Here is a 15,118-nt window from a genome sequence, read left to right as displayed (position 1 = left end):
ATATTAATGCAAACCAGTCTTGATTTACCATAATAGCAATGCATCTTATTTGCAAGAGTACATTTTAAGTGTGTTTTCTGCTGTTGTATAAAAGCATGCAATATTGTATATTATATATTATATTATTGTTTATTGTATATTATGGTCAATGTTTTACTTTTTTGTTTCAAGGTCAAAGATGGAATGCTCAAATCCTTGCCTAAATCCTGTTTATTCTGAGTACATTTGGTCAGAGCCAGACCTCTAACCAGAATCAGACATGATCCTTAAGGCTCAGGCCTGTTTTGTAGCCAATTAAACTCTGGGAAATGCCTGTGAGCGACCACAAGCACACAAATCTCCTCCACATACAACACAACCACTTTTTATGGAGTGCATACTCAAACATACTCAAACACTATGTATTTTCCACAGAATTGTTTATTGTGGGTGGATTTACCTTCTTTTTAAGTGTAGTTCCCTTTACATCTAACACCCCATAATTGGAAAGAGTTATCGCACACAAACAACAGAAAAAGCACTGGATAATACTTTCACTTGAGACTATCCTCTAGATATGGGATTAGGAATAAATAGAGGAAAGATGCAAGTTCACAAGGAATATATATATATATATATATATATATATATATATATATATATATATATATATATATATATATATATTTCATACACAACTGCAGACATATTCTTACTAGCACCCCAAGGTGAGCGAGAAGAACGAGAGGGATTGTGAAGATTTGAGAGAAAGTGAAGTGTTACAGAGGATCAGAGCAAAGAGGGGAGTGATAGACTGGATGTGTGTGTTGTATTTAGTAATAGATGTCTTGCAGATAAACAACAGTGCACTTTTCAGAAGCATGTGGCTAGAAGAATCTGTTAACCATTGCTGCTGTTAGTATGTAATTTAGATGCGTCCAGTTCTGAGTTATTAAATGTATCAAGTTTACTATTACACTGAGCTGTTGAAAAGAGTTGGGCCACAATGGCACCAAGTTCCTCAGTAGTTTGTTTTGTTGACATGTTGTTGGTTATAATGTTGTAACTAAAATATTTCAAGCAGTAGCAGCATAATCCTGTATTGTCAAGTAGATTCTGGTAAACTGTAAAATCTGTATCCTGTGGTAGCGTCATAGGAATCAAATATATTTCAGTGAGATGGTATTTTCATGACTGTATGGTTATTGATTAAAAAAAGTGACATTAAGATACATGAAACCAGATCCAAGTTCACGATTTTCCAATCATGAATTGTCATATCCTTGCAGTGATGTGTTGGCACTAAAGAGTGAGTTTCCCCTCTTAGTGAAAGAAAGCACAGAGAAATGTCAAGGATAATACATTACACATGCACATATCATCCCACCACTTACTCCGTCACTAAGCTATTTATAATTATAGTACAGTGAAATTTTATTAAATACTCCTAAGGAAAGGAAAGTTTTCAGTTGCTCAACTTTCAATGTACCACAATCTGGATGGCTCTTCTTGGCAACATTGACAAGCTAAGAAAATACAGTTCTTAGACGGATAAGATTTGGATGAACAGTGCATACAGAAGAGCTCTCAACATTGAGTGAAATGTTCAGTTAAAAAGGATAATTAACCCCATTTGGAGTTAGAGAAGAAAACACAAATGTTGAACTTTGACAACTGAGTCGACAAGAGTTTTGCATTTTAGAGATCTCTTTTCATGATTAACTTAATAGGAATGCCAAGAATGCAAATGTTTCTGTTATAAATAATTTAGGCATTAAGTAAAGCAAATAAATATAACAAGTGCATTGCTCAGATAAAAACATTTACATAAATAAATGCTAATATTAACTAGTACAAATTGATGAATAACATTTTTTTAAAGAGTTCAAACATTTAATATTTTACTCTATTAAAAAGGCTGGTGTAAAATTCATGAAATTTCAAACTAATAATGGGCATATAATTAATTAATTTTTTTTCTTAAGAGAGTCTTTTAAATATTCTATTTTGCATTTAATTGCAAAGGTAGCAAGCTTCACATTCATGTTTTATGCAACTCAGTGCAGCTGGAATATGATCTTTAATGTAGCTTTTGCATCCTATTATATATTTATTTAGCCGTGGATCATACATACCATTTAATTGTTCTCATATTAAGTGCATTATATTTGTTGTACATTCAGTTTAATTTAATAAGGCATTAAAACAATCCCTCAAACTTTGGTGTAAACATTAAAATAAGGAGTTATTTTTCAGTGATCCATTTATGTGTTTGTAAATAAATACATTTGTAGTTTGTTCAGTTTTATTGGAGCTGCTCAGTACAGTGTTCATCCACCGACTCCTGTGTGCATTTAGTCAGTTGTTTAGTTTAGTTTAGCTTCTGCTGGTTGTTTGTGTGGTTAAGGAGGTCTGATTCAAACAAAAATTGGTCTTTGTGTGGTCAACAGTGTCTATCCAACCTTTTTTCACAACCTGAGACCTCAAAAAGTATTAGACAATTTTACTGAGAAACATTTTCACTGATTCCTCTATTGAGTATGTGGAAAGTGATCCAAAACATTTTCTTTTGTGAATGTGTGCACTAAGATTTTCATTTGTTAGCTGTCTAACATCCAACCTCTACCACATCTAGATCATGATAATCACAGCTCTATCTTACATGCAGGGAAAGACTCATCTTGCATGACCACAGTGCTGCTGCTTGCCAAAACCATGATGTTCAAATCTTGCTGCTTCTCATGGGTTTCCTGGTACCACTCCCTCATAACTTCTGTATCATGGGTTGGAATCAGTGTAACCTATCAATATGATATATAAAGTCATAAAGTCAGAAAACATTAATTTATATAAATATAAATAAATAAATAAATAGGGATTATGAAGTAGGCCACTGTAGGAATAATGGTACCTGCATATTATTTCCCCATTGGCTCTTTCCTTCCAGCAGAGCATCCAGAACTGCCTTACTAGGCTCCTGTGCTGTTGGATCATTACCACTGACTACATAGTAGGAGGATCGGATCCGTTTAAAGAACTCAGCATCCACGTTCTTGGCATTGCAGTGATTTGGTATGTAAACTAGGTCCATATACATTGGAGGACAGTTGGGTACTGATGTTCCACTGCTGGACTTAGTGCTTCCTTAACAACAATAAAAATATAATTTAAATACATAAAAAACATACAGTAATCTCTGATATTATAAGCAAAGGTAAACAACTATTTAAAAGCTATAGACTACAGACATATAACAATGTAATTTTTAAGGCGTTATAGTACACATGTATTTTTAAACTCTGAGTATTAAATTAAAGTTACCTGAAGTACTGCTTTTCACTCCCCTTGATGCGGATGTATTAGTAGCATTTTTGGCATCTTTATCTTCTGTAGTCTTTTTTGGAGAGGACACTTTAGACTCTTTCATTGCACTTGTTTTTGACAAGCTCTTTGTTGCAGATGACTTAGTCTTGCTGCTGATGTTCTTTTTTGGCTTCCCTCTTTCATCTTTTTGGGATGCCTCTTCAGCCTTAAGGACCTCAGGATCCACCATGCAGACATCAGGATGTGGAGCGGCAGGAGCGGGGTCTCTGGGCATGACTGGAGGTGGGTCTGCATGACGATAAGTGACAGTCCTATCTGTTGGTAGTGTTTCTGAGTCATCCTCAGAGTCAATATTTGCATCTGCAGTTATTGATGGGCACTCCTCTGTGCCAGGAGGAACATCTGAGTCTGTTTGAGAAGGCGCTGATTCACTTACAGAAGTTGGAGGAGTTTCCTCACATTGCTTGCTTTGCTGTTTCCCTCCAGGTGGCGGTGGTCCTCCTCCAGACCTAGCAAGTGGCTTTTCCTCCTCCAAAGGATGTTCCTCATTCATGAAGTACTCAAGAGGACTGGGGTTTATAAAGGATGGAGAAAGCTCTGTCTTTGGATGTCTGTATTCACAGGAGGTCACCAAACACAAATCCACATCTGATCGTGACTCAGGTGGGCTTTGTTTTGAGGTATCTGGCCCTATGGACCCGCCATCACAATTTTTTGTAGATTCTCCATATTGACAGCTATAGGAATATGACGTGGAGCTGCTGGAAAACTTCTCTTGAGTGTCTATCTGATTGGAAGTATGATCATGTTGAGCTGGAGATGAAATTTTGGGACTGGTGGGGGATTTTGAGGCTGTGAAGGGATTTGTCCCTAAGCCAGGTGTAAGCTCTTCTGTCTTTGGAGAAAAACAAGATGGCACTATAGGAGATGAGGGTGACCTGGCCTTTGGAAGAGTCTTCTCCAGATTTAGTCTATCCTCTATTTTATCCATACGAGTTTCTTCATAATATGAGCTGGAACTAGGTTTATCTTTATCTGTTCCTTCATGTGAGGTGCTTGGTACGCCTAGAACAAGCAATGAGTCAGGAGATAAAGGAGAGTGATTGTGGGGTGACTGTTTTGGAGTAACAGACTCTGAGAAATGTCCTACAATTGAAGAAACTTCTCTTGGCTCTGTAATTTGGCAGGGTGTTGTAACTGATGGGGTGGACAGAGAGGCATCTGATGGGGAAACAGAAGCAACCTGGGTACTATCGGACTCTCTGAAAAGCACTGCCTTGTCCCCATCTTCCCTAGGTCTGCATTGTTCTCCCATGAGATTGGTTCCATCCAAGGGGATGTAATCAACTTCTGTTGGACCATTTTCAGTGGCTGTATGCTGCATTCCTCTTACAAATGGATGATCTGGTGACTGCTTGCTGAAATCCAATACAAATGAGTGTTCTGGGGATTCTTGTCTACACTCAACTGACAATGACTGCTCAGGGGATTTTGTTTCCTGTTGTGGCATTCTCAATTTTGCTGTTTTAGGGGAAACATCAGGGGAGATTGACATAGGTCGGGTACTGTCCTCCTTAGATGGGGAAACTTCTGCTTCTTGCATTGTGGTCGGAGTCTGAACAACAGAGACAGAGAGAGAGTCTTCCACTTCTGTGGAATGTGGGGAGCTAACTTCAGCATGGAGATCTGTTGTAGGTTCTGGTAAAGAACTTGTTGCAAATAACGCTGTTGAGGCAGAGGCAATCTGAAAAAATTTGTCCTCTGCAACAACTTCATCAACTGGAGTGCCAGATGTGGTCCCCTCAGATATGGACATTTTGCTGTCCTCTTTAAATGTTGTGAAAGGATTTGTATCAGAAAGGCTTTCTACTTTAGCTGGTGGCAAAGATGTAACTGAAGAGCTGTCATCAGTTGCTAACTTTTTATCATTATTGTCAGTTTGGCTTGGGGTCTTGTGGTTAACCTCAAGAGTGGTTGATAAATGTGCTTCATAACTTGGTGATTGCTTCTTTCCCATTTGTGACACAGGTACTGCTTCATCAATAGGACTAGCTTCTCTGGGAGAATATTCCTTGTCACTTGTGATGTCAACAATAATAGGACCCTGGGGCTCAGGTGTTTTGTCTGATGGTAGAGTGCCAGCTTTCTCCTCCACTGGGGATTGGTAGTAAGGTGTGTGACCTGAGGACTGAGGAGATAAAGGGCCCTCTAAGGTTTTCTCATCTGGACTGTATGATTCCATTCCTTTTGACATCCCAGCTAATGTGGTTCCCAGTTCAATTGGTGAAGATACACCTGCATGAACATGGTCAACATTCACATTTTGGTCAACAGAAGGTGACCTGACAAAAGGCAAAGTTGTAGTGGAAGCACTGAACTGGTTTAAATCAAAAGAGAATTTGTCTTTTGCTAAAAACTCCTTGGCAGATTTGTCTTCCTCCAGTGAAGATGGTGGTGAAATGGTCGAAGCTGATGCATGATAGTCATGACCCTCAGTGGCATCGCTCTTGGAGTGATCTAATTCAGGTAGGTCTTGGAGAGGTGAAAGGTTCTTTCTCTCATAATCTGTAGTCATACCGTACTTAACTAAATCTTGGGAGGGAGAATCACTTTCATCATTAATTGTCTCATCACTCATTACATCTCTTGGAGTAGACATTTCATCCATAGGTGTTGGGACACTTGAGATCTCAATTGTAGATTGAGTGTGTCCAGATGTTGTGTATTCTTCTGGTGGCTCATCTCGATTTTCATCATCAGAGACAACCTCACTTTCTGAACCCATTGGTAGGGTTTCATCATGAATAGAAACAGCAGGAGATACTGGTTCAGAGACCTTTGGTGGTGTGGTTACAACAAAACTCTGCAACTCTATTTCTTTGTCATGTCTATATTGTGGTTCTTCTGCACCATAATCTGATCCTTCCTTGGTTTCCTGCTCTTCTTGCTCTCTGTCATCTTTTAACTTAGATATTACTCTATCTTGCTCATCCACTTCCTCTGTATCTCCCTTTTCCTCATAGTCTCCAATCTCAGATGACTCTTCCAACCCTGTTCCTTCATCTTCAAATTTTTCACTGGTACCATTGCTTTTTTGATTTGGTTCAAGATCTCCTGGAGTACCAGCACATTCCTCCTCAGCTTCTGTGGTTGCTATTCCTTCATCCAGGGACTCTGCTGCTTCTGGAGACTCTTTGCAAGGAGTTATTTCTTCATGCTTAATCAACTCTCCTTGATCAGAATCATCTATTTTGGTCTGTGATAGGATTTCATCATCTTCAACAATCTCCTCTGCTTTCAGAGCCTCAAAGTCTTTAGTGAGGTCTTCTGGAGAAGACATCAGTGACCTCTCTTCCTCAACAACTGCAACTGCATCTGTTACACTGGTTTCAACAGCAGGTTCTTTACCAGTAGCACTTGAGACAGAAGGTGCTTCCATTGATTCGCCAGCATCTTTTTTGGTGGGTTTGGGCTTAGACTTTTCTTTGGATTTTACGAGACTACCAGGGCCCTTGCCACGTGCTGCAACCATTGGTTTAGGTGCCGGTTTTTTCACCTCAGGTGTGCTAGGGGCATTCTTTTTCAAGCTACCGGCTTTCCTCAAATCTTTCTTAGGTTCTTTTTCATCTTTTTGAGTTTCTTTCTTTTCATCCTTTCTGCTCTCCTTTAATAAGGAATCTTTCTTAATGTCTCGTCTTTTAATTTCCTTCTTGACCTCCTCTTTCTTCACCACCTCTTTCTTCACCATCTCTTCTTTTTTGGCCTTTTCTTCTTTCTTGGGTGTGGGTTTTTCAGCCTTTTTACTAACTTCACTTTTTTCCACTGATTTCTTTGTTTCTTTCTTTATTGTTTTTGGTTTAATGTCAACTTTCTTTTTCTCTGGAGTGTCGATTTTGGGTGGTTGCTCAGTCTTGATTTTAATGTCCTTATCCCCTGTTTTCACTTTTTTTACAAGTGTTTTTTCTTTCTTCTCTGTTTTTTGTGTTGGCTCTTGAGCTTCCACAGTGTCAGTTTTACTTAAGGTTTTTAGTTTTTCAAGAGATTCTTCTTTGGACTCTTTGTGGAGATTTTTGCTTGGGGATGGTTTTGATGTGGACTTCAGGCTCTCTTTACTATCTGTCTTGTGTTTCATCTTAGCTTGTTTCAGTGATGGTGCTAAATTTGAATTAAGCTCCTTCTGTGTGATCAAGGGATGTTTGAGGAAGTCTAAGTGTTTAAGTTTTTCTAGGCCTTCCAGAATATTATTCTGAGTGGAATTGCCTGAAAAGAGAACACGGATTATTTTTTCTGATGGGTTAGCAGGATGCCACACAATCAGTGATGAGATGGAAGACAAATATGAGATTGGAAGCTCTGATTCTTTTCCATTAGGTAACAAGATGGCGGCTTTGTCTTTATCACTACCAGTCCATTCTTTCAGGAAGTACTGCAACTCCTTGCTATTCTCAGCTGGGTTAAGAACATACATTTCAAGCTTTCCGACCCCCATTTTCTGGAAAAGTATAATTGGTTCTGCTGTATTTCCAGTATTCCTATGCAGAGGTTCAGGCTTTAAAGACAGCTTGTTTAGGTACTGCAGCGTGAGAGATGCCTCCTCAGCATTTCTCCTAACCCTGTAGTTTGGCTCAAGGTTTTCTAGGTTCTGGGGCATGTTGACAAACATAACCCCAATATCAGGTGAGATCATATTCTTTGTCCAGTCACTGTTAGCTGTGGATCCCTGTGACTGTTCCTCCTCAAGTTCAGCTATTTTGCGCTGCAGCATGCTATTGATACCAGGAAGGTTGTCATCTCCAATGTGTGTAAGGAGAACAGAATCCACTCTGTCCAGATGTCGTACCAGCTTCCAAAAACATGATTTTCTATCAGATCCACCGTTAATCAGCATGTTGAAGCCGTTAACTGCAAACAGTGCTGAATCACCACGTCCACCAGGGAAAATATAACAGCATGGTTTGGATAATTTTAGGAACCCACCTGAAGTTGGGGGTTCAAGCATATCAAATGAGGATGGGATTTCTACAGATTCTGACAAGTACTCTGTGAATTCAGAAAGACCTTCCATTTCTGGAAGGATGGTTGGGTTGTTTAGCTTCATGTGGATGAAGTCCTGCAAGTTGTGTTTATCCAGGTTTGAATTTTTCCAGTCACCATGCTCGGGACAGAAAAGAGTTAAACTGGCTTTGTTGGCTGGATGTATGGTGCTTAGAAGCTCTCCAATCTGTGAATCAAATGAATTGAAACATTTCACTAAACTTTTTACTTTTTTTGAGAATCTCTTCTCTAAATCACTCACCTCTTGATCTGTAAAAATGTCAATGAAATTGGAGAGAGAAAAGGAGCCTGACTGGAGAATCAGCTCGCCTGTATTTTCAAAACACTGTCCTGCTAGGAGAAGCAGCTTATGGTGGGCTTTGTCTGAGACCATAACACGTACCTGAGTGTAGACAGAAAGTTTATAAAATATTATAATCTTCATTAAACACTGACTTGATCTGAATAAATCATGGCTTGCATTTGTTGTAACAAACCAGCACAGCATGTGAAAGCTATTCTAAATGATTTAAATACCATATCTGAAGTATTCAGCTAACAGAAGTATACTTCTTTCTATAAGCTCTTCTATAAGGTTTAGTTTTACTGAATTGTATTACTTTAGCTCTGTGAATCTTTTCCTCTTTCTTGTTCTCTGTCAGGGCCAGCGTTTTCCAGTTTTTTGCCATTGACTGTACCAAGCAGTCTGCCAGGGTCAGACCTGCAGTGCTCTCCCATATTATTAATGCAGAGTCAAACTGCAGTCACAGTTTGCAAGCAAAGCTTGTGTGTTTGAGCGTGTTGTGCATTTGTTAGTTTATCTGCAACTGTGACACACCCAATACATACTTTTTGAACTCTTTGAAATACTGCCATATTAGTGAATTAAAATATTTAACAGGTTTTATCTTTGTAGATATATAATTTTTTTTGTGTGTTTTTTTTTTATACTAGGCGAATCAACATATGTTCTGTTCATACAGTTTCCAATACTATAATCATAATGTTCTTGTCTTGTCTAGGATACTAGCTGTTCTGCATTTATTCTTATCCCCAATAAGGTATTTGTTTCTCTGACAAGCAGACATCTACAACAGTTTTAAAATATGTTTTAGCAGCAGACATTGAAATATATTTCTAAAAATACAAAGAGACAGCAAGAGGGTGTTTACCTCAGTGCTAACAGCTTCATCTGAAGGGTTGATGAGCACTACTGTCTCCAAAACATTACTTTTGTGATGCAGACTCTTTTGTCCTGCAAATAAAATAGCATGTTACTCATATAATGCTCAGAGTGATGTACTGTACACAAAATGGACATGGGAATCTTCATATGCTTTGTTTTGTGTTGTACACTGAGTTATAAAGACAAATGTTATGAATATGCCAACATATTTTAAGAATTGTCTTCACTGAACACAAAACACCAATGCTGCAGCTTAAGGAACCATAAAGACAGGAGACATCTGTATGCTCTATTGACACAGATAACTAATTAACCTCTGTCCTCCTCCAGTAACTTCCTTTCATCCTGTCATCCTTTCTCTTTCAATCGCCTCATGATTAAAAAAGCACACGAAAAAGCTTCTACGGAGTTTTCCCTTTTCTCTGAGAAATTTCTCTGTACATCCTGTCCATACATTTCCTTTGACACCATGACTGACATACAAACCCGATTCCAAAAAAGTTTGGACACTGTACAAATTGTGAGTTAAAAAGGAATGGAATAATTTACAAATCTCATAGACATATATTTTGTGGCAGAGGATCACCAATTCCCCCAATGCTGCGGCGAAAAATAGTGGAGCACTATGAGAAAGGAGTTTCTCAGAGAAAAATTGCAAAGAGTTTGAAGTTATCATCATCTACAGTGCATAATATCATCCAAAGATTCAGAGAATCTGGAACAATCTCTGTGAGTAAGGGTGAAGGCCAGAAAACCATACTGGATGCCTGATCTTCGGAGCCTTAGATGGAATACTTCCAGAAAACATTGTCGGTGAACACAATCCACTGTGCCTTTCACCGTTGCCGGCTAAAACTCTATAGGTCAATGTTGCATTTTCCAACATGACAATGCCAGACCACATGCTGCATCAATTACAACATCATGGCTGCGTAGAAGAAGGATCCGGGTACTGAAATGGCCAGCCTGCAGTCTAGATCTTTCACCCATACAAAACATTTGGTGCATCATAAAGACGAAGATAGAAAGCAACTAGAAGCCTGTATTAGACAAGAATTCCTATTCCTAAACTTGAACAGCTTGTGTCCTCAGTCCCCAGATGTTTGCAGACTGTTATAAAAGAAGAGAGGATGCAACACAGTGGTAAACATGGCCTTGTCCCAACTTTTTTAGATGTGATGATGCCATGAAATTTAAAATCCACTCATTTTCCCCTTAAATTATACATTTTCTCAATTTAAACATTTGATATGTCATCTATGTTGTATTCTGAATAAAGTATTGAAATTTGAAAATTCCACATCATTGCATTCTGTTTTTATTCACAATTTGTACAGTGTCCCAACTTTTTTGGAATCAGGTTTGTATATCACAATCTAATTCTGCCTTTGATTTTTCAATATCTGATATTTCCCACCCCCCTGCCCAAATTTCTCACAATAAATTCAACCTTCCGATCTCTGTCTTTGTGAGTTGATCCTATTATAAATTCATCAAGCTGTCCAGAAGCAGTGAGGCTATAAGCTTGCAGGAATCCGTCTGTCACTGTCAGTACTAGAGTGTTGGCTATTACTGCAGAGGTGTGTGAGCCCCTTCTGTAACATCAGCCTCACTCATTCAACAATTGTTGTTCATTGCCTCATAATCCCCCCTCTGAGGTTGTTTGTAAAGGTTCAGTGCCTGGGCACTCAAAAAGTGCTGAAAATTGCCTGAAGAATAAGGCCTTCGATATCTACAATTTCAAGATCTAAATCTAAAACACAAGAGGACACACACAATTTTTCCATTTGCACAAACGTTTACATGACTGGTCACACCACAGCCAACATTTTTTGTAAAAAAAGCAACATGCTTTGGTGCACCAAGGAATTTACAATGCAGATATTGGGTCTCATTCACTAAAGTATGTTAACCTGCATGCAAACACACTCACACAGATTGCATGATTCATAAATAAGTTTGAACTACAAACTTTAAAAACGTAATCCATACATATCCTAAACTCACTGTTCTGGATTTGGTATGATGCATTATGGTATTACTAACTGCAGGCACAAGATCCCTTAATTTAGAATAGTCCAGATACACTGACATTGAGAAGAAATGTATATGCATTTGGAAACTTTGCATAAGAACCTTTTCTGTGTTGGAAAAAACTATATTAGCAGTTATAGTGAATGTGACCCAATGTCTTACCTAAACCTCAGAGGGGTCTACAAAAAATATATTGATTGTTTTTCTCTCATCAACCTGTTTGATATATCTGTAGGTTCTGTGTGGGTATTAAGGACTGTTCTCATTAGGACGGAGTATGTTTGTGGGAGTCTGTATATGTGTGTGTGCATAAATCCAGGTGGCTCTCTCGTGCAGTGTAGGTAATTACAGTGTGTTTCCCACCTGCAGAGTCATCATTAACGCTCTGAACTGATTCCTTTGCACATTCCCTCATCATTATTTCCCCTGCATTGTTAGATTTTTCTTACAGCTCTCCACAAAATATATCTGTACACAGACAAAACATTTTAAAGATTACATAGACTGACTCAGTCAGCTCATGTTTAGTAGTATTTCAGAGAAATAATGTGGACAGACGAGGGCAACAACAATGGAATGTGTGAGGCTTTTCCAAAGGGTAGTGATTAATTAGTTTTAAAAAGTGTTTCATATTACATTTTACATGCATCTGCTCCCAATAATTTTTTTTTTTTAAGTAGGTATGCAGCATATCTGAGACTCCACATCCCAGTACATGCCAATCTCTTTTTGATCATTAGCAGTGGGATATACACTCTAAAAAACGCTGGGTTGTTTTTTCAACCCAACTGTTGGGTTGAGGCCGTTGGATAGGACTTTGGGATGTTTTAACCCAAGTTTGGGTTGAAAATAAGTCTCTTTTTTTAACCCAGCGAGGCTGGGTTGAGGACGCGGACGTGAAGGAGAGCACGCACGTCACGTCAAAATCGTACGTCTCCAGTGCGAGCAGCCGCCATTTTCTCAGCGTGATAGAAGCGAGAAGCGAGTGAAAGACTATGGTAAGTAAATATTAAAAATGTAAAGTTATCTTTTATTGTTTACCCGGTTGTATGAAAGGCGGAAACAAAGGAGCTTAACGTTATATATATATATATATTTTAAAAAAAAAACGGACGCGGTTTTCGCCTCAGACACGGAGGTCTTAACTGCCTCATGTAACGTTACTGAACGGAGGATGTACTTTTAATATAACGTCTGTGAATGTATTTTGTCATATTTACATAAGATTTTACATTATCTGTACTTTTTGAGGCGTTAACAGACGGTTATGGTCACCGTTACGCTCATGTGAATGTGTCTTTTTTTTCGCGGTTAAACTGAATGTATGTTTGTCTCCTAAAGGAAACGGCATTGTGTAGTAAAGACTAGCATAATTATTTTGAGGCTGTTGAAGTGGTTACTGTTAAAAGTATGTTTTACATGTAATATTTCTTGTCGAGCTCCAGTCTTCATTGTCCTCGCGCTGAGAGTTAAAGACACAGAAGCTGTTTGTGTGAGGAGTCACAGACCTGTGTGAGGATGAGGAGGAGGTGTTCTTCTGAAGAGAGGGACAGACGGTTTAAGGAGAGTAAACTTCAGAATAACATCAAGTTATCTTTATTTTTACTAAGACTAAAATAATGTTTGTTTTTTTTTTTAGATGTTGAAATCCAGAGACAAGATAACTTCATTCTTTTGAGACTGATGTAAGTTATTATTATTATTTTTTTTTTTAGAAAATTAATGTTTCTGTTGTGTCCTGCCTGTTAACTTCACATTTCTGTCTGTGTGTGTGTATATATATATATATATGTTAATATTTTATTGAAACCATTGATGTCCCTCTTTGCAGAACTCTAACTGGAGTTAAGGACACACAAGTCTGCTTGTGTGAGGAGGTGGTTTTCTCAGCTTCTTCTGAAGAGAGGGAAAGATCGTTTAAGGCAAGTAAACTTCATAATTTCATGTTATCAGTTGTTGTTGTGTTTTACTAAGAGTAAAATAATGTTTGTTTTTTGTTTTTGTAGATGTTAAAAGCCAGAGACATGGGAGAGCATCATTCCTTTGAGATTTTATGTAAGTTATTTTTAGAAAATACATTTTTCTGTTGTCTCCTGCCAGTTTACTTCACATTTTGATGCAACAAAAGTGTGATTACGTGCTCATTTCATTAAGACCATTGATGTCTGTGTTTTTTATTGCAGAACTCAAACCAACTTTGGAGTTGTCTGATTTGGAGAGTCATTATTCTTGGTCTTCGCTCTTAGAGGTAAAGTTCACACAAAAAATAATTTACTTGCCCTCATGTCATTCCAAATCTAAGACTTTTGTCTGTCTTTACAACATAAATTAATATATTTTCAGTTTTCTCATAATATTTGTTAATCCAATTATAGTTTAGACAATCAGTATTTTCAAGCTTCATAAATATAGAGTTATTGTAGAAGTAAATTCTGATATTTATATATGAATACATCTTAAATTATATGATAGCAAACATGTATGTTCAAAATAAAATACTGGTCTCCCAGACCAGCAATGGAGGACACAAAAAGAGAATATTAAATATATTCATATGTTTTCCAAAAAATGAGCAGAGTTTGTATGAGTCTGGAAAAACATGGGGAGAGTATATTATGAACATTTTAATTATTTGGTGAACTAACGGTTTGAAGAGCAGCCCTCCATGTACGTGAATATTGTGAGGTATGTGAATGTCATGTCTGTTTTAATGTTTCAGTAAAGAAGCTTTCTGAAAGCAATATTTATTCAAACAATATCACCTGCCCTCACAGTAGTGCTGCCATTATAGCATTCTGGAGCGCTGTGGTGAACTGAGACACTAAACAACCTCACAAAATGTTGAAACTTTAAAACCGATTATTTACCTATCCTTACGGATGTGAATACACCTCTACCTGAAAATGGATAGTTTAATTAAATGTTAAATTTTTTCAAATGTCTTTCTCTTAGGCCACTGATGAAGAACAGGCGGTGACTGGGATGAATGCTGGTCAGAGAGGAGAATCTTCTTTCCCCTAAACTGATGCAGCGGTGGTTTTAAAGAGGGATGCTGCCCTGGATGATGTAGAAGATGTCACATGCTGTGCTGATGGGGTTTCTTCATGACTACATCAGTTATGCTAAAGAGATCATGAAAATTGACCGTGATGCATGATCTGTATACATGGACTATGAAACAAACTGTAAGTGTATAATTTGTTAAACACTTTTTCTGTGTTGTTTAGTAGAAGGGTTTACACTCTGTCATTCATACACCTGCTCACATTCTTTCACACACACAAACACATGCGTCTGTTAAATGTTATAATATCAAAGTTAATGTTGTGATTTATTTGTGTACTGTCATGCCAGAATAGTTGGAAAAAAACTAATTGTAATTGTAAATTTATTGTATGTGTTTTCGTATATTTTAATACAATATATACAATTGAACAAAGTCCAATTTGATCTTAAGTTATATTCATCAAATGTTCGATGCTTTGTTTATGAACTCTGTAGCTGTTAATGCCATCCTTTTCTGCATTTCTTCTAACATGATACTTTTTGACTTTTCTCGTT

At 37.8% G+C, this 15,118-nt stretch overlaps 1 protein-coding gene and 1 long non-coding RNA gene across 2 annotated transcripts in view; one reads left to right on the top strand and one right to left on the bottom strand.

Moving 5' to 3' along the window:
* Positions 1-402: 402 nt before the first annotated feature.
* LOC128005585 (microtubule-associated protein 1B-like) overlaps positions 403-15,118 on the bottom strand; it is a 28,638-nt gene continuing 13,922 nt past the window's right edge. Inside the window, exons 3-7 of the mRNA XM_052592685.1 lie at positions 9,510-9,592; positions 8,600-8,740; positions 3,301-8,524; positions 2,891-3,123; positions 403-2,780 (exon numbers count right to left, since the gene is read on the bottom strand). Of these exons, the coding sequence (XP_052448645.1) occupies positions 2,625-2,780; positions 2,891-3,123; positions 3,301-8,524; positions 8,600-8,740; positions 9,510-9,592 (5,837 nt within the window). The 3' untranslated portion in view covers positions 403-2,624. The remainder of the gene's footprint in view (positions 2,781-2,890; positions 3,124-3,300; positions 8,525-8,599; positions 8,741-9,509; positions 9,593-15,118) is intronic.
* On the top strand, positions 13,562-14,736 carry LOC128005643 (uncharacterized). The gene is made up of 3 exons (XR_008178286.1): positions 13,562-13,612; positions 13,741-13,805; positions 14,510-14,736. It is a non-coding gene; the product is annotated as an uncharacterized LOC128005643 (long non-coding RNA).

The sequence above is a fragment of the Carassius gibelio genome, chromosome A5 (assembly GCF_023724105.1).
Source record: "Carassius gibelio isolate Cgi1373 ecotype wild population from Czech Republic chromosome A5, carGib1.2-hapl.c, whole genome shotgun sequence".
In the NCBI taxonomy this organism is placed as follows: Eukaryota; Metazoa; Chordata; class Actinopteri; order Cypriniformes; family Cyprinidae; genus Carassius; species Carassius gibelio.
Note: the sequence above shows the minus strand (reverse complement) of the source record. Positions and strands in the feature narration are given on the sequence as shown.